Source organism: Symsagittifera roscoffensis, chromosome 2 (genome assembly GCF_963678635.1).
Source record: "Symsagittifera roscoffensis chromosome 2, txSymRosc1.1, whole genome shotgun sequence".
In the NCBI taxonomy this organism is placed as follows: domain Eukaryota; kingdom Metazoa; phylum Xenacoelomorpha; order Acoela; family Convolutidae; genus Symsagittifera; species Symsagittifera roscoffensis.
The window spans coordinates 57442975-57462566 of NC_087063.1; the positions used below are offsets into that span (position 1 = coordinate 57442975).

The following is a 19592-nucleotide window of genomic DNA, read 5'->3' on the forward strand; positions in this document are numbered from 1 at the left end:
TTTGTTCGCATAGTTTGAGTTGGCTATACGCAATTTTCAGGTCTAGATTGTTAAACCGAACTCGCCCGTTGGATTTCTCTGAGGTTTGAAGGACCATGTTATCTATAAGTTCGTGGATGTTCGGCATTTGGTACTTTTTAAAAAAAATTTGGTCGTTCAATAATTTAGAGACTAAAGCCAGCTTGATCGAAGCATCCTTTTTTCGAGTAATTACAATCGGGCTGATAAAGCTATCTTCGTTGCATTTCGCTAATTTTATTATATGGCCTTCTGTCTCCATTCTTTTCAATTCTTCGTTCACTCCAGCGAGTAAGTGAAGCGGGACTCTTCTCCGTTTGGATTGTACTGGTTTAAAAGGTGAGTGGAAATGTGTTATTTTTCGATCGTTAGGTTTTTCCCCACTCTAGTGAATAGTTCTTTGAACTCGTTAAAAATCTTGTCAGATAAAGAAGGTAAGTTTTTGTACTCATTCTCAAGTGTAGGTTGGATGACCATGCATATTGGTTGGGAGCATTTCCTCTGCGTCACTTCTATAGCCAGTTTGGGTAGGTTGTCGTTTCTCAAGATGTTTCGTTCATGTCCGCCAGTTATGAAGAACGGTGTTTCTTCGCAGATCCACCCATTGGATTGCGTCCTAACGATTATCTTTTCTAAGATATTGATCGTGTCGTCAGTGAATCCGCAATATAAGTCTTTTATTCTCTTCTCCACTGGGTAAATTTTCAAGTTGGGATATCTTATTTTGTTCTCGTGTAACACGTTTTGTTTTAAAAAGCTTACGGGATTTGCTGAATTTACTGGTATGTTCATATCTACAACCATATCCCAGCCGATGCCTATATTCAGCAGTTTCTTCGTTTCGAGTCCATTTTTTTCGTAGATAGTCCTCACGCTCAACACCAAAAAATAGTCGTCGTCGCTCTGTCCGTACTCGTTCTAAGCATTTATAACATCACGCGATTCTTGGTTCTCTGCCCACGAGTTTTCCGGAGGGACGTATGTACAATTCTCGGTATATACATAATTATCCATTACGGTATTTACAGTGGGTCTCTTATTACGGTGTTTACAGTGGGTCTCTTATTATGGGATTTACATAATTTGGCGAAGTGTCCTTTATAATTACAATTTTTACAGATTATGTCCCTCGCTGGGCAGACATTCAAGTGCCCTTTCGTACATGCGTTCCCACATTTCATTCATGAATTACTCCGTTCTATGTTGAGGCTCGGTTCTTTCTGGATCTGATTATGGTTGTTAAAAGATTTAAAATTTGTCCCATTGGTCGACGATCCTTGTTTGTCAATTTTTGGTGATTAAAATATCCTTTTTCGTCAATCAATGCTTGGTTAAGTGCTTTCGAAGGGCTTATGGTGGCTGAAAGTAATTTCCTCTGGGTATCTGTAGTTTTCATGTTACAATGAATTTGTCTCTTATCCAATCTGCCTCGTCGGATTCCCTGATGTTACACATACTAGCCAGATCTGTCAGGGCTCCCCTGAATTGTTCGTAAGATTCACGATCTTTCTGCTTCCGATTTGATAATTTGTATCTTTCAAATGTTGTGTTGGGCGGTTTTTTTAAATGCTGCGTCAACCAAAGTCCAGAACTCTGAGAGGGTTATTGCTAATATCTTGACTCTCGGGTTCTTCTGTGAAAAGACTCTTTTTCTTTCGCTCCCTAAGGATAGAAATTAAATAGAGCGCAGTTTCTTATCCGCCGCCGTTCGTCTCATTCTATTTAGTTTCCTCTTTTCTTCACTGATCTGCTTTTCTTCGGCAGATTCGTACTGTTTCATCGCGTTTTTGTTCCTCGTCTCTCTGTTGACTCTTTCCGTGTCCAACTCGCTACATGTTGTTTGTTCCAAAATGGGGATTTGCGTTTCTGGAATCTCTGGTCCGTGCAAGCTCTCTAAATCCAGATTTTCTTTCGCAATAATCGACGCCCCCCCCCCCCTCAGGGTTTCGACCCCCTGCCGCTCCAAAAGGTCCCCCCTCTGGTACTTTTTAGGAAATTCAATTTTTGGCCGCTCGACCCTGAAATTTTTCTAAAGACGCCTTCGGCGCCAATATATACTAAATTGGAGGGGGGAGCGCGCACCAAAAAAACGTAATTTTTTTGTTAAATTTTTCCAAAAACGCCTTTTTTTGGACTATTTTTTTAAAATTTTTGCGCCTGTGGCGCAGAAAATTTTGGTCAAAACAGGACGACCTAAAAAAATCATTTCGGTCGACCTAAAAAAACGAAACTTTTTTGAAAATCCGCCCCCTCGAGAAAATCCTAGATCCGCCCCTGAGTGTGGTAGGAATATAATGTGGTTCTTGCTCAGCACTGGCTTCTGTTGTTGAAATCAAGTATAATGAAAAATAAATTATCTCTGATTAGATTGTTGTTAATTGAAGTCCATCTTAAATCAGCGTTCTCCGCGTAGCATCAGTATTAAGCCTTCAGACCTATACTGACCAAGATTGATTTCCTTAAAAAAGTAATTTTCAAAGGTAACAATTTACCGAGCTACCCACCTTACAAATTCAAAACATCTTTTGGAGCAGTGTGCAGTTTGGTGACATCATCGAATCACAAGTCATGAAAGATTTGTGATTACCATTACAGGCAACTTCAGAAAAAACTATTATCATTGGGATATTAACAATGAGCTTTTTAAACAAACATTGGGAAGGTTATAGAACACAATAAAACTTCTTTTCCTGGTCGGATTCTAGAGTTTAGTGCTTTTCAAATTTTCAGCTACTGATCGTGAGAAGGTGATCAGTAAGTTCAGATCTGACGAGAGATACCGACAATTCGAGGAGAACAACCCGATTGCTGAATCCAAACAACAGTGAGTTATTATTGTCGGATTCTAGAACTCATACAAACAGAATATAATAAGCTAAATAAAGTGATGACCTCTATTCGAAATAAGTTATTGATGCTCTCCCCAAACGCTTTCAAATACCTTTTTGCTTTTTTGCATATTAGTTAATTTAAAAAAAAAAACAGGCAAAAAAGGCATTGAAAGTGGCGTTTAAAAATTAGTGACGTTTTCAAAAAATTGTTGGTCGGCCAAAATGCAATAGAATTTGAGTGGGAAAGGGTCGAGATCCTGGAGGAATTATCTCAAGCATTTGGCATTTTAGGGCGATGGAGATTCTAGACTTGGTGCTGAACATCCGCTTCAACAACCGCATGTCTCTCTTTATCTTCCTGTTCAAACAGACCCACGCGGCCATGAAGGGGGTGAAGGGGGGCAAAAACAAGGAACTGATTCCCTTGATGAGTCCTGAGTTCGACATACAGAGTGACAGTGCCACGGCGTCCAAAGGGAGACAAGCGCTGAGGAATCTGATTGCAGATACAGCGCTGCTGAAGGATGGAGGAGCAAACATGCGAGAGATACTATTGGTAGGATAAAGATCATTTTGTGATAAACAACCTAGTTGCTCTGAATAAGTGCCTGCGATTGAGTATTCTAATATATATTACAATTATGTGACGATGACATACTCAAAAAAAATCTGGGATCATTGTACAGAAAATCGTGTCATTTCAAAAGTTTTCCTTTTTCAGTTTTCTAAGTAATTCGACAAATTTCTGATGAACCTCTCTTCAATGCCAAAGCGAAAAGTTAATGAGTTTTTCCGCTGTTCAGGATCTAAGTCGTTACGACTATGACGACATGGTGACGATGTCGATGCACCTCCTCACTCGCTACTATTCCGCGCACGAACTCATCTTCGAGCGAGCCATCAACGCCCAGGTCAGCGATCTGAGTTAGGCTTAAATACACGCTCTAAGTAGAGTTAATGCCAAATCATACTGGAAATGCGTCATAGCTTCATAATAATCTTAACATTACTCCGTTTTGGCAAAATTTCAATGAACAGCTGCCTAAAAAAATTCAAATAAGTTGAAATTTAGTTGCATAGTATAGAACATTTACTTTTTTAGAACTAGCAAAAAGCTAAAAAGGTTCAAACTTGATAAGCAAGGAACTGCTCGGTAAACAAGCATAACAATAACTGAAGTATTCCAGGTTGTCGTGAATGAGTCGAGCGTCGCGCTGTTCGATGAAATATCCAATAGACTACCAGTCCTCCGCCGCCTCACAGCTTCAAAAGTTTCGGAAGAGCAGGCCAATGTCATCATCCCCTTGCTGGATTACATCCGGGAGGTGTCTATGATTGACACGGAGTCAGAGGAGGCGAACAGGATGAACCAGAATATTCTGTCTAACCAGGATGTCGTGGGGGACATTTTTGACATTTTGAGCCAGAAAGTGGAGTTCGGAGTACTGGTAAGCTGGCTATTCGGTTATTATTTTGGCCAGATTAATTTCTTGGTATTATTTCTTATTGGTATCATTTAATGGCGGTGGACTTTACGGTACATTTGATCGTTTTTGTCAAAATTGTCATATTACTGATTTTAAACAATATTAAAACACTAATTTTAAATGATTGATTTCGTAAATTCCCGCATCCAGTTTCTAATCGATTAAATAACAATTTTAGTACCAGACTTACTGAAATTGAGAAAAAAGTCGATTTTAATCAATTTTAATCGATTATTATCTCTCTGTTTGAAATCAAATTGTAATCAATTTTAATACATTAATCGATGATACTCGATTACTTATCTGATACAATTATAATCGATTATAATCATCGATTATTATTCATTAATTTTATCCCAATTTCTAATTGATGTGTTTTGCCCAAAACTCCTTTAGAATTGGTAATCCTTTTTGTTTGCCCATTTTGTTTTCGAAGTTGCATCTAAGTTGTTTATATTATATATGCTTTTTGTAGACGTTAGTTCTTGCGAAAAATGAGAAAACTAATTTTAAAGTTTTCAAGTCAATTCAAAATAAAAACTTTTTTTCAGTTCTTCCCCATTAGAATTGTTTCATGATGCACATTTTAAGCTTTTTTAACCACCAAAACATCAGCAATTTGATTTTGTTTCATGATTGATTCAGAAGATTTATTTTTCACCTACCGCGAGAAACTTTAATGAAAGGATCTCTATGAATTTTTTGTTTCGTGGTAAACTTTTGTGTTCAGATGAACCAAAGTGTGACAAGAGATCTCTCCTTTATAGGTTTTGTTATAAACAAAAAAATTGATAGCTCATAAGATATAAATCTAGAATGCTCGGTCTTCTTTTTGTTTCAGATGGAAAGTGAGAGTCTCCAGGAGGTGAGGCGGAAATCTTTTCTGGCTCTGAAGGCACTGGCCCATGACAACCCCACCATCCAGAACAGACTCTACAACCGCATGTTTGAACTGTTGAATGTACAGGGAGCAGACAAAGAACTCGCCATGGCATTAGTCGAGGTTTGTTTCCAAATATTTTTTGTGCAATATTTTATTTCAATTTTTGATTTAAAAAATTGGGAATAGTTTCTGGAAGCTTGTTATTTTTTCTGAATGTTATGTTTATTTTGGTATAATTTTTTGACGCCAATTCTTACGAGGGTTCTGATGTTTTTTTCAGTCATCTTAGGTTCCAAAAATCTGAGGCAAAACCAGATATCTTCCTTGTGAGGTTATTTGATTTAGATCTTCACAAATAACAAGAACAACTGTCTCAAATGTCCCAAAGACTTCATCAAGAAAGTGATGATAGTGCTGTCCTCCAGAAAAGAGCCCGCCCTGTTAGTACTACTGCAGGCCATAGTCAAAGTGGAGGAGATCAACCTGCCTATAAAAGGAAACCAGAACAGTGTCATGAAGTTCTTCATGGAGCACAGGGAGTCCATAGCACCCATGTTGGCGGATGAATCAAAGACACTGTCAGTATTTGTGACAACTGCAGAACAGCTCCCTCAAAGATATTATTTTAAGAAATCAACCTACGAGGATATGGGGCTAAACTGATTATCAAAATAATTCTCAAACGCAAACCGATTAATGTCAAGAATGGAAAAAATTTGCAAAAAAAATACGCAATAAGGTCATAAGATCAAAAATACAAAAACAAGGATAGCCGGTTACTATGCGAGTAGCACAGAATGTTCCGACCATAATCTTGAGAAAACTACGGCTTAGAAAATTTTTTCCAAATTAGTGCAATTTTTTCTGCTTGGTCTAATAAAAGAATCTGACGTAAAAATATAAGTTAGGCATAATAGACAGTCATAGTAATCTAGGCAAAAATTTAGTAAAAAAAGAAAATCATATAAAAATGAAGCTGAAAAACTCCAAAAATAGTTTTACCTGTTTAAAATTAAGTTTTAAGGTCTCAAATTAGGCATAACTTAGCTGTTGTACGCCTGCTCGCTTGCTTTGTTCGCTCGAAAATTTCAAACCGATTTTTCTCGACACTAAAAAAAAATTTGGAAACTTTTGTAAGTGATTCGAATCTTGACTGAAGAGGGCTTTAATGATATATCACTCAACCCAGTTAGACGATTTTTGCGTGGACACCCAAAACACCCAAATACAAAATTCCTCGCCATTTTCAATGGTCGGAACAATAAAACGAGTAGACAATTTACTATTAATAAAAAAAAGAAGCGTCCCTTCTTTTTACCTTATCAACCATTGAAGCGTTAAAGAAAACTTTTTTTTGAGTCCAAGAAGTATATAACAATACAACCATACTTCAGTGGCTTGCATCCTTTTAAATGGAGCCCAGTGATTGCTAACTGGCAAAGTGACGCCTGTGATCAAAAACTCAATTTCTTTAACGCCCCTAGTGGGCACCAGTTTACAAAAAAGAAAAATAGTGAACCCTAAACGAGAAACTGCAGAATATAATGCTAGTTTACCAAGAAAAAACTGATTTGCTAGGAAAAAGACGCGGGGTTAAAATCTTAAGGACCAAAATACTGAATTATCACACTAGAAATTTTGAAATTGAATGTATATGGTTTAAATTTCAGAAATGGACTAATCAAGAAAAGTTCTCCAGAAGACACTGAATACCTGGTGAACTTGGTGGATCTATTTGCCACGTGCGCAGAGGTAAACAGTTACTTTATCTTGAATCATTTTGGTGTCAACTCATGCACGTTGGATTTATCAATAGACTGATGAGTTCTGAGAATCAAGTAGATTTGAGGGTACCGCGACAACTGGGAACGAATAACAATAGTAACAAAACACAACTTGGATAATTTTTTAAGAAGCTACATCTTGCTTTTTTTGAATGTCAATTTATAACTAAGAAATTTGGTTCAAGTTCCTTAGTACGCGTGCTACGCGAAGCGGCGATAAGCGGATCTAATTTTCGTACAAAAACCTACCCTCTGCACGCAAGCTCGCAAGACGTTGGCGCGACTGCGGAGTATATTGCGACTAGACTTCGATTTTTTGTGAGTTTGTCTTTTGTTGCGACTAGCTGTAGCGAGAGTGTTCTAAAACTTATTGTTCCGACTTTCGATACAAAAGTAACGGAATAATTGTGCTCGGGTGGGTTTTTTTTTCTTCAGACAAATTTTGACTTTTTAACTAGCCATTTTTGACGCAATTTTTTTATATCATTCAAAAGGTATTGTTTTACTGAGCTTAAATTTGAAAAGATATTTCACCTGTTATCATTTTTGGTAAAGTTATGGGGGTTTAAAGATTGCCAATGTGGACAATTAACGTGCGATATATTTCGCGCTATTATAGCGTAAGCGGAGATTTAATCCGTCATAGAAATCGTTCCAAATTGGTTGAAAGAAGCTTATCTGCCATAATTGATTTGTTACAAGGAGCGAAATCTATTCTTTTGTACTTTATATGGCGTGTGGGGCGATGGTTTCATAAAAAAACTCAATTTTTAGAATTTTTTTTTTTCATCTTTTTTAACATTTATTTTTTTTATGTTACTATTGCTCCATAACCTTAAAGGGCAGTCGGAACATTCAGGGCTTCGCCCTGATACGAGCAGCCTTGTTATTTTAGAAGCTAGAAAGCAGATCTGTAACGCAAATGTTTTGTTGTCTGAAAACATGAGCTCCAAAATTGTCATAGTTCATCAGTAAGTGTCAAAAGAGGAGGTAACGTAGAAATTGTACGAGTAATATAACAATTATGTAACCTACCACTTATGCTCAGGGTGAGAACAGGTTCATAGAGTCATTGTGTCAGACAGTGTTCTCGGCCGACGAACTGCTAGACCTCCTCACAGATCCCTCAGTGTCTAACTCAGTAAAGAAAGCGATGCTTCGATTCCTCCTGTGGGTCTATGTCAACACTGGGGGAGGAGATGAGGTGGAAATTGACTTCGCACAAGACATGTGAGTAACTTATTTTTCTAAAAGCCCCTTTCCAAGAATATAAAATTGAATTTGGAAATGAAAAATGGCTCACAGCTAGAATGACACTTGTTGCTCGCCAAACTTGTGCCTTGTAGTCGGGAAATGAGATGAAGTCACCGTCTGTGAACAATTTTTGATGCGTTTTAAGCCCTTTAGATTAAAGTGGTACCAATAAAAGTTTTAAATTTGGTTCTTTAAATCGTCTAAATTATTCGTGTGACAGCTGCAAAAATTGATAATCAAAAGGGACCAGAAAACTTGGACAAAAAACTCCATTGCAGGCGAATGTGGGCCTTCATCAAGAAGATCTCGAAGCAGCTCGAGGAACTAAATGTCGCCCTCAATTCAGAAAAGAAGCTCAGCCTCTTCGTCAAAAAGGAGCCTCAATTCGTGGGCGGATCTGAGATCCACTATGCGGTGTATTTTTACTTTGAGGCTGTGTTGCCCTTTTGTGAGGTGTACTTTAAAGACTTCTTCGAGAAGGAAAAAGTGCAACCAGAGCAGCTGCAGTTGGTCACTTCTTTGGCAATGGCTCTTAAGGTAATTTGAAGTTTTGAAATGCAAATTAGGTTTGGGTACCAACTCTAGTGTGCAAAATTGGGGTGAATGAAAAGTTCTGGATTTTCTTTCTTCATGATCTTCCAACTTAACTGATCATTTTCCAAAAATCATTGACTGATTTTTTTCTAACCTACCTTTTTGGCGTCCTTCCAAGACGTTTTTTAGATTTAAAATTGTTATGAGCTGTGTAAACTATAATCGAGTCTGTTCCCTTCTTGAAACCCAAATGATTGATTATTTATTATAATTTTTTCAAGAGAAGCTTTTGTTAGCTTGAACAACTCTACTTTACTCTTCAGGACTTCACGAAAATCACGATGCCGTACGTGAATACTCAAAACAGGTTCAAGATCCTCATCAAGTGCACTGGATTAGTGCTGAGCAAGTCCAGCGTAGCCCCTCCAGTGATCAGAGAGTTCAACAGTCAGTACGGCAGACACAAACTCACTCAAGAGTTCGTCAGCGAAGCCAGGAAGGTTAGAGTCTTAGTCAAAAGATCAGTAACTTCGGCAGCAGTTTTAGGCAAGCAACGCAAATTTCCTCCATTACAGCCTGAAATATCCTAAAATAGATGTAAAGCGACGTTTTGCGCGATCTTTGCCCGCAGTCTTAAATTTTTTTTTTTGGTTTGGCTTATTGTTATTTTTGTAGGTGTATGAACTGGAGTTTTCTGGAGAAGAGGAGATCAACGAGAAATTAAATCAGTTCACAAGAAGCATGAAGAAATGCTACGGGGGAGTGAACACAGTCCAGGCCCAGCTGGGATTCCCCAGCGACAGAGGTCAGAGGTCAACTTTCAGAAAAATAAATTATTATGAAGATTTTTTCAAATTAAAAATGTGCCAACGTGAGAGATCCATTTTGGCCGATCGGCCCTAATTTTTTTTTGAAACGCATTGGACGAGAATGAAAAACAATTTTGAGGGGAGACATAATTGGGGTCATTTATGGGGAGTCATTTTTGGCCCATTTTTGGCCTTTTGGAGTCATTTAGGCCTGTTTTTCAAAGGCTCACATGCGCCGCAGAAAATTTTGACATCTTCATATTGATTTCAGAACTTGTATGAGTTCATAGTATTTATATTGATTTTAGAATTTCAATTTGGTTGAAATCAAAAATTTGGCTGACATCAAATTTCAATTTGGCTGACATCAAAGTTTTCGAAGTCTTTTTTGAAAATCCACCTTATTAGAAACTTGGTAAAATATTTGCAGTTTTTTTGTATTGAGATCTTTGCAACATAGTTTCCGACGATCAACAGCTGAAACGAGGTGACTATTTTTGATTGCATACAGAAGCTGCAACAATAATTATTCAAAAGAAGAATATATATCAGCTTTCAAAATTAAAAAGCTTTTAAATTAAATGTTACTTAGTTACAGCTAACTCTACTTTATACAATTAGAAGAATAAAAAGATGAAAGTGAATGAATATGAAGTTAAAACATTAAAAAGTGAGTGAGCATTCTCTCCGCCGGAGATAATGAAAGTGTCAAGGTCAAACTTAATAGACCGGTTAAATCAATAGAATAAGATGAACTAATTAGACTAGATATAAAAGTGGAATCACATCATTCCTCGAAGCAGGAAAAAAATAAATTGCGAATTAATATAACTAACTAACTGCTCTTTTTCTCCCTTTCGAGAAAAGAAGAAAGATGAAAATTGTTTGTGCAGTTAAACATATCGGCTCCACACTAAATTTAAAATAAACTAACATTCGAAGGATGACAATATACTTCAGCTAATAATAAAATTCTTCATTAAGTGTTAAAGGAATCTAAATGCCGAAAATGTGTTATGTAGTGAATGAAAGCACTTATAAGAAGGTATTATCGACCCATTTTTTGTAATACTGAACATATGGAACATCTGTTAGATGAAAGTTTTTATCCGGAGGAATGACACACATTTAAACTACTAAAGTTACTGCCCAGACTAAGGTGTTATAAGAGGTTAACGGCAAATACGGGTTTGTATGGCATTAACAATTTGTTGTCAATATGAGATTAGCAATAAATGAAAAATAGGGGTGCGAAAAATTTGTTTCTATTTTTAGTTTTTGTTACCGCTGATAGAGTTTTCACAGCTCGCTATCTAAGTCAGCGTTCTCGTCATAATTGTCAATAGCCATTTTAAGGATTCGTCTGTAAAGAGGGAGAATGCAAGCATGAGGATTTATGTCCAATAGTATGGTCAAGTCATCCAAAAGATTTTTGCGTAACGATAATGGTTGTGATTCGTTAGAGCTGATGTTGTCCAAGACTATCGGGTTAGAGACTAATCCAGATGTTTCGCCGAATTGGTCTATAACATATATGAAATACCTTTTACGATAGAGTTTTTGCGGGCTCGTGTTTCGGTTTGACCGACGTAAAAGCGGTTCGTTACCGCGATTGAATAGAGGGAGCCTCGTCTGAAGAGTCGACTATCTCCTAAATAGGTAAATTTACCACAGGTTCTTCGGATTGCGATAAATTTTGACTATCAGGCGGATTAGTCTGTGGCTTGAGGTGTTCACTGTGGTTGCCGGTGATGGATCGTATGATTGGTGGAAATGACGCTAATTGAGTATTCTGATGTTGACGGATAGTTTGAGTTGTCATCTAAAACCTCAAGTTTTATGTTATCACTGGTTGTAAGAGGGTTAGAAGTAATTTCATCATGTTTTAGACCGTTAAGTGTAACGGAAATGTTTCGCTCTCTAACCATATCCCAACAGGGAAAATCTCCTGCTATCCATTCTCAGTCGCTAATATTCGAAGTAACCGGAGAAAAAACCATCGATTCTCGTCTGAAGCGAAGTAACTTGGATTAAGAGTTGACTTCTAAGCGCGAGCGGCTGTCTTCAGGAGGAATTCTTCGAGAAGTTGGAAAGTCTCGTCCTGGTGTTATTATCCGAACTGGCCAACTCAATCGGTTTCCTGGTCTTCGGTTCGGGTTTTCTAGACGTGCGTGTTCTCCTCTGATTTGCGCGCCTCGTACCGACTTCAGTATCAGGGTTAGGAAAAAGTGGTAATGGTATATTTTCTCTAAAAGGTCGATTTGAGACAATTTCATTTTCGGCAAGGCAAAGTCTGATTTTCTATTAACTTTCTGATGACTTTTCTCTTCGATAATTCTCCTCTAGATAGAGAGGTATTCACTATATTTTGATTTAGTTCTTCGTAAAAATGGTTACCGTTGGTGCTCTGTGTCGTTTTTTGAAGGATTTCACCTTTGAATGGACTCTGGAATGGCATTTTTGACGAAGAGGTTTTTGAAGGAGATGGGTCATCCGATTCATATCCCTTCTCCAGTGGTGATTGGTTCTTCTTAGTGATGACGGTATCTTTGTAGCCATCCGCCACTTTGTCGCCAGCGTTCCATTTTAGGGCTCTTTCTCTGCAAAAAATCGATTTCCCTGTGTCTAGAGCTTCATTGGAAGATTTACAAGATGCGAGTTTTTTCCAAATTGTATTTGGTTTCCTATTAAAATGTATTTCGAATGGACAGCGTTTTTTTTATAGAAAACAAGATCGAACAATCCAAATTATCTTTGAGATAGCGTCTTGTAATGTACTTTTTTGAAAATATTGAGCCTCTGCCAGAATGATTTTTACAGAAGGTACAAGATTTACGACTAATCCTTTGGAGCGATGATCCCCTATTAAACAAAATTTCATTTTAAAGTCCTGCTTGTAAAACAGGGTGCATGATCTACTCAAATGGAAAAAAGTATGCCATGTAAGAAAATATAATCTTGAACAAATCAATAACTGTTTTGTCGATGTGGATGTGGAAATTTTTGCTGATGGAATTTTTGAAAATCGGTCGATGCATAATAGAATATTTTTGTTTGTGCCCCAGTTAGAATCCAAAGGACAAGTGAAATCTAAGTTGTGTTACCAATTAGGTTCGGATAAATAAGGTAGCTTACTATGTTGTGAATTTGGAATCACACTTTTTAAATTCTCACCTTTCTTGGTGCATTCTGAACAATTTATGCCATGGAAGTAAATTTGTCTATTTATATGGGGCCGCCAGATGTACTGGGCTAGATAACTTTTCCGAACTGTCCGGGGTGTGCTTCGTGGAGAGTCTTCATCATGGCATTTTTTATGGTAAAAGGAATCACAAGTTTGCTATCCATGTATAATAACCCGTCGGACTCATGTAAATCACGTACACAATGATGAAAAATGGAGAATTTGAATAAATCATCTCAACTTTTCTGAAGTGCTTTCAAGAAGTGCTTTCACGAAAGGGCTCAACATTGGGTCATCTTCAGCTAGGAAAGCAACTAGTTTGGCATTAAATGAAGTACTTAAATCCAGAGGGCAACTTCAAATTCAGGCAACTTCAAATATTCCCGGTATTTTTACAAGGTTTTCGTGTTCTGGTAACAATGGGAAATCCAAAGAGAACGTAAAACCGCAAAATGGACGGATTTAATACAAATTTATTTTTCTATATTTACAGCTTTTACAATTTTTCTATCTAATTTGGAATTAATTAGGCTTCAATTAAAATTTTTTTTTTAAAGATTAATCCAAAGGAATGCATTTGAAAGCACGAAATTAAGTTGACTAATATTTTGATTTAGAAGTTGGAAGAGTCGAGGTAATCGGTTTTAGAAACGATGCTAACAAGTTATTACGTAATTTTGATTAATCGAAAATTTCCAAACTTGAACCAATCGCATAACATAAGTGTTTTCGATTATCCGAAGGATTGATTGCTTTGTTAATTTAATGAATGTTAGCAACTACAAATTCATCATCATAATTTGATGGGGCTAAGGCTTTTCCAGATGGGAGTCTTGAAATTAAGTCAGTGAATCCCATTTCTTTTTCTGCCAACTGCTTATTAGTCAAGTTAAAATGTAACAACCGGTCGACCCATCTTGTTAATCTACTGTGATACCTTCTATTCCCTTGGTTTGTTGAAAGAGCGGAAAGTAGGACTTTATGATCTGTAATAATTTCAAAATCTGATCCATAACGGTAGTTCTTATAAAATTAAACCGCCCAAACGACGCCTAAAAGTTCAAATTTGTTTATAGAAAATTAAGATTTGCGTGGAATTAAAAAACGTGAGGCAAAAAAAACGTCTTCGAATTGTTCCGGTGGAGCTGTACTAAAGATGTCACTAGTCAAATATGTGACGCATCGGTTTTCATTCGGGTTTTACGTGACTATTTTTTGTTTGTTTTTCTCCAAAGCTTTAATATGATCTTCGTTCAATGAAAATTGGGTTATTTTTTCTTATTTAGCAGTTTTTGCGGGCTCGTGTTTCGGTTTGACCGACGTAAAAGCGGTTCGTTACCGCGATTGAATAGAGGGAGCCTCGTCTGAAGAGTCGACTATCTCCTAAATAGGTAAATTTACCACAGGTTCTTCGGATTGCGATAAATTTTGACTATCAGGCGGATTAGTCTGTGGCTTGAGGTGTTCACTGTGGTTGCCGGTGATGGATCGTATGGTTGGTGGAAATGACGCTAATTGAGTATTCTGATGTTGAAGGATAGTTTGAGTTGTCATCTAAAACCTCAAGTTTTATGTTATCACTGGTTGTAAGAGGGTTAGAAGTAATTTCATCATGTTTTAGACCGTTAAGTGTAACGGAAATGTTTCGCTCTCTAACCATATCCCAACAGGGAAAATCTCCTGCTATCCATTCTCAGTCGCTAATATTCGAAGTAACCGGAGAAAAAACCATCGATTCTCGTCTGAAGCGAAGTAACTTGGATTAAGAGTTGACTTCTAAGCGCGAGCGGCTGTCTTCAGGAGGAATTCTTCGAGAAGTTGGAAAGTCTCGTCCTGGTGTTATTATCCGAACTGGCCAACTCAATCGGTTTCCTGGTCTTCGGTTCGGGTTTTCTAGACGTGCGTGTTCTCCTCTGATTTGCGCGCCTCGTACCGACTTCAGTATCAGGGTTAGGAAAAAGTGGTAATGGTATATTTTCTCTAAAAGGTCGATTTGAGACAATTTCATTTTCGGCAAGGCAAAGTCTGATTTTCTATTAACTTTCTGATGACTTTTCTCTTTGATAATTCTCCTCTAGATAGAGAGGTATTCACTATATTTTGATTTAGTTCTTTGTAAAAATGGTTACCGTTGATGCTCTCTGTCGTTTTTTGAAGGATTTCACCTTTGAATGGACTCTGGAATGGCATTTTTGACGAAGAGGTTTTTGAAGGAGATGGGTCATCCGATTCATATCCCTTCTCCAGTGGTGAAAGGTTCTTCTTAGTGATGACGGTATCTTTTTTGCCATCCGCCACTTTGTCGCCAGCGTTCCATTTTAGGGCTCTTTCTCTGCAAAAAATCGATTTCCCTATGTCTAGAGCTTCATTGGAAGATTTACAAGATGCGAGTTTTTTCCAAATTGTATTTGGTTTCCTATTAAAATGTATTTCGAATGGACAGCGTTTTTTTTTATTGAAAACAAGATCGAACAATCCAAATTATCTTTGAGATAGCGTCTTGTAATGTACTTTTTTGAAAATATTGAGCCTCTGCCAGAATGATTTTTACAGAAGGTACAAGATTTACGACTAATCCTTTGGAGCGATGATCCCCTATTAAACAAAATTTCATTTTAAAGTCCTGCTTGTAAAACAGGGTGCATGATCTACTCAAATGGAAAAAAGTATGCCATGTAAGAAAATATAATCTTGAACAAATCAATAACTGTTTTGTCGATGTGGATGTAGAAATTTTTGCTGATGGAATTTTTGAAAATCGGTCGATGCATAATAGAATATTTTTGTTTGTGCCCCAGTTAGAATCCAAAGGACAAGTGAAATCTAAGTTGTGTTACCAAATAGGTTCGGATAAATAAGGTAGTTTACTATTTTGTGAATTTGGAATCACACTTTTTAAATTCTCACCTTTCTTGGTGCATTCTGAACAATTTATGCCATGGAAGTAAATTTGTCTATTTATATGGGGCCGCCAGATGTACTGGGCTAGATAACTTTTCCGAACTGTCCGGGGTGTGCTTCGTGGAGAGTCTTCATCATGGCATTTTTTATGGTAAAAGGAATCACAAGTTTGCTATCCATGTATAATAACCCGTCGGACTCATGTAAATCACGTAAACAATGATGAAAAATGGAGAATTTGAATAAATCATCTCAAATTTTCTGAAGTGCTTTCAAGAAGTGCTTTCACGAAAGGGCTCAACATTGGGTCATCTTCAGCTAGGAAAGCAACTAGTTTGGCATTAAATGAAGTACTTAAATCCAGAGGGCAACTTCAAATTCAGGCAACTTCAAATATTCCCGGTATTTTTACAAGGTTTTCGTGTTCTGGTAACAATGGGAAATCCAAAGAGAACGTAATACCGCAAAATGGACGGATTTATTACAAATTTATTTTTCCATATTTACAGCTTTTACAATTTTTCTATCTAATTTGGAATTAATTAGGCTTCAATTAAAAAATTTTTTTAAAAGATTAATCCAAAGGAATGCATTTGAAAGCACGAAATTAAGTTGACTAATATTTTGATTTAGAAGTTGGAAGAGTCGAGGTAATCGGTTTTAGAAACGATGCTAACAAGTTATTACGTAATTTTGAGTAATCGAAAATTTCCAAACTTGAACCAATCGCATAACATAAGTGTTTTCGATTATCCGAAGGATTGATTGCTTTGTTAATTTAATGAATGTTAGCAACTACAAATTCATCATCATAATTTTGATGGGGCTAAGGCTTTTCCAGATGGGAGTCTTGAAATTAAGTCAGTGAATCCCATTTCTTTTTCTGCCAACTGCTTATTAGTCAAGTTAAAATGCAACAACCGATCGACCCATCTTGTTAATCTACTGTGATACCTTCTATTCCCTTGGTTTGTTGAAAGAGCGGAAAGTAGGGCTTTATGATCTGTAATAACTTCAAAATCTGATCCATAACGGTAGTTCTTATAAAATTAAACCGCCCAAACGACGCCTAAAAGTTCAAATTTGTTTATAGAAAATTAAGATTTGCGTGGAATTAAAAAACGTGAGGCAAAAAAAACGTCTTCGAATTGTTCCGGTGGAGCTGTACTAAAGATGTCACTAGTCAAATATGTGACGCATCGGTTTTCATTCGGGTTTTACGTGACTATTTTTTGTTTGTTTTTCTCCAAAGCTTTAATATGATCTTCGTTCAATGAAAATTGGGTTATTTTTTCTTATTTAGCAGTAGGCGAAAAGGGTTTCCCAAGAATGTACTGATTTGTAAACGTGAAAAACGATCTTAATTCTTTCAGTTTGTTAGGGATTGTTAAATCTTAACTTGCTTTTGTTCTATCGAGCAACGGGGAAAATCCTGGCCTTGAAATTTTGAATACAAGCCATTCATTTTCTTTTGGAAGAAGTTTCATTTTGACCATTTGAGGGCAAGGTTTTAATCTTCTAAACTAGATAAATTTTGGTAGACCGTGTTTTTGTGATCTAAAAGAATTTCCTTCGGATGCAACTAAAATGTCGTCTATAAAAAAATTGTAAAAAAAAATTGCTCCTAACGTTGAGTCTATGGCTCCTTGATTTTCAATATAATTATCGCCCAGTCCGTAAAAACAAGTTAAAAACTGATAAGATCCGGTAATATCGCCACCAAATTTACTTAAATTACACTGATTATTAGTAAAATTATCCAAGGCTAGCATTTTTTAAATCTAGGTTAATGAACCCTGCATCTCCAACGGGTTGATTTGAACTTTGAGACGCTACGTTATCTACAAGAGTTTGATTTTTGTTTTTGTAGAATTGTTTGTTGATAAAATTAGAGTCAAGTACTAACTTGATTGTTCTGTCTTTTCTACAAGTAATGACGATTGGGTTAATGAATCGGTCTTTAACTTCCACAGTTTTCCAACTTCCTAAAAAGTCCTTTGGCTTTGAGCTGATTTAGTTCAGTTTTGAAGGGGAATCCGTCTACCATTTAGTTGAATCGGCTTTAGTGGTTCATGGAAATGGGTGATGGAAATGGGTCTCGATCGGAAAATATGGGAAGTGCTTCTGTGAGATTTCAATCCCCATTTTAGGCAAATTGTCCTTTTCAAGGATGTTACTCTCGTGGTCTTCTGTCAAGAAAAAATGGCAATCTTCATTTGACCAGCCATTCGAGAAAATCGGGAGTATCATTTTGCCAGTGATGTTGATAGCATTGTCTGTGAGCCGGCAGTTTAATTCCATAGCTGCTTTTTCCACCGGATATTGTTTCAAAAAAGTAACTCGTAATTTCAGTTCATGAAAAAAATTTCCCTTGAGGAAGCTGACAGGGCTAGCAGAGTCCACTTGAATATTCAGTTTTCATTGATTTACTTTCCCGAGGCCGAATTTAATACAGAATAATCGTCGTTTTTGCTCTGTCCGGATACAGACGCATCTGCAAGGTATCCTTTTGAAAATATACCACCACAATTCATACAGGTGTTGTTTTGTTTAATATTTAGAGTTGGTTCTCTTTTGACATCCAAAGGAATATACGAATTTTGTACGGATGATCCGTTAGATTAAAAACTATTTGCATTTTCATATGTTTGGTTATTCCCTTTTCCTCTATCAATGCAACGTTTAGTGCCTTCAGAGGTGGTAGGGTTTCTGTCAGAAGATTTCTCTGGGTGTCAGTATTTTTCATGTTGCTTATGAAAACACCCCTTATCTATTCGTCCTCTCCGGTGGATATGTCAATCTTTTTAGCTAAAGCGCCAAAAAAATTGTTCCAATGACTCTCTTTCATCCTGCTACCTATTTACCAAGTTTTGCATTTCAAATGTGATGTTAGTTTCACGAAAAACCGTCGCTAACTTTTCACAAAACTCTTTGAAAGAAATTTTTGTCCGAAGATTTTTTTCTTTCATTTTCGAGGGCTAGGTGGAGGGTTGAACGAAGTTTCTTGTCGGCTTCTTCGATTCTCATTCCTTTAAATCCTTTTGCCACTGTTCTGATCGATGCCGCTTCTTCATCATCATATCGTTTTTGCACTAGTCGTTCTTTTCTTTGGTTTTCCGATTCTTTCTCCGTCCGATTCTCGAGTGCAGGTGGATCTGGATAATATCTTTCAATCGGGTTTAGTGAATTTTTAATATCTACTTTTTCCTTCGCGGTTATAGCTAGTTGAAAAAGATCGCTCCACTCTTCCCAAGGAATTGGTGGATCCACCGTATGGTTCTGCCAAAATGATGGCATTCCTCTCACGTTAGATTCGTTGTTTGACTGCGGCATGATAAAATGTTACTTAGCTACAGCTAGCTCTACTTTATACAATTAAAAGAATGAAAGGATAATATTGAATTAATCTGAAGTTAAAACATTAAAAAGTGAGGAAGCTTTTTCTCCGCCGGAGAGAATGAAAGTGTCAAGGTCAAACAGAAATGACCGGTTATATCAATTAGACTAAGATGACCTAATTGGACTGGATATAAAAAGTGGAATCACATCAGTAACTAACGACACTGTACGAACGAGGATTATTGCAGACCATTCTAGAGAATTATTAATTTTACATTTTTCTTTCAGAGTATGCGGAACAAGAAGACGAGGGTGGAGACGAGGAGTTGACTCTGGGAGAGGAGTTCCAGACTCTGTTAGTCTGCTACAGTGGAAACAGACCCAAAAAACTATTGGAAACTTTGTGGTAAGAACAGAGTTAAAATGGAAATGGTCCAATCTCTTTCGCTGAAATAGAAAAGCTACTAATCGATTCTGCAAGAGCAGTTGGATATAAACCAGGCAAAATGGCACTAGCCTATAAAGCTTACAACTTGTTATTAAAAACTTGAATAAAATAAATCAAGAG

At 37.0% G+C, this 19592-nt stretch overlaps 1 protein-coding gene across 1 annotated transcript in view; it reads left to right on the forward strand.

Moving 5' to 3' along the window:
* The window catches only part of LOC134839885 (inositol 1,4,5-trisphosphate receptor type 1-like), a gene marked incomplete at its 3' end in the record, with an annotated part of 81150 nt that overhangs the window by 40636 nt on the left and 20922 nt on the right, over positions 1–19592 (forward strand). Inside the window, 12 exon segments of the mRNA XM_063855513.1 lie at positions 2749–2842; positions 3141–3405; positions 3653–3760; positions 4037–4297; positions 5178–5339; positions 5565–5797; positions 6890–6971; positions 8052–8233; positions 8536–8794; positions 9115–9291; positions 9467–9596; positions 19313–19430. Of these exon segments, the coding sequence (XP_063711583.1) occupies positions 2749–2842; positions 3141–3405; positions 3653–3760; positions 4037–4297; positions 5178–5339; positions 5565–5797; positions 6890–6971; positions 8052–8233; positions 8536–8794; positions 9115–9291; positions 9467–9596; positions 19313–19430 (2071 nt within the window).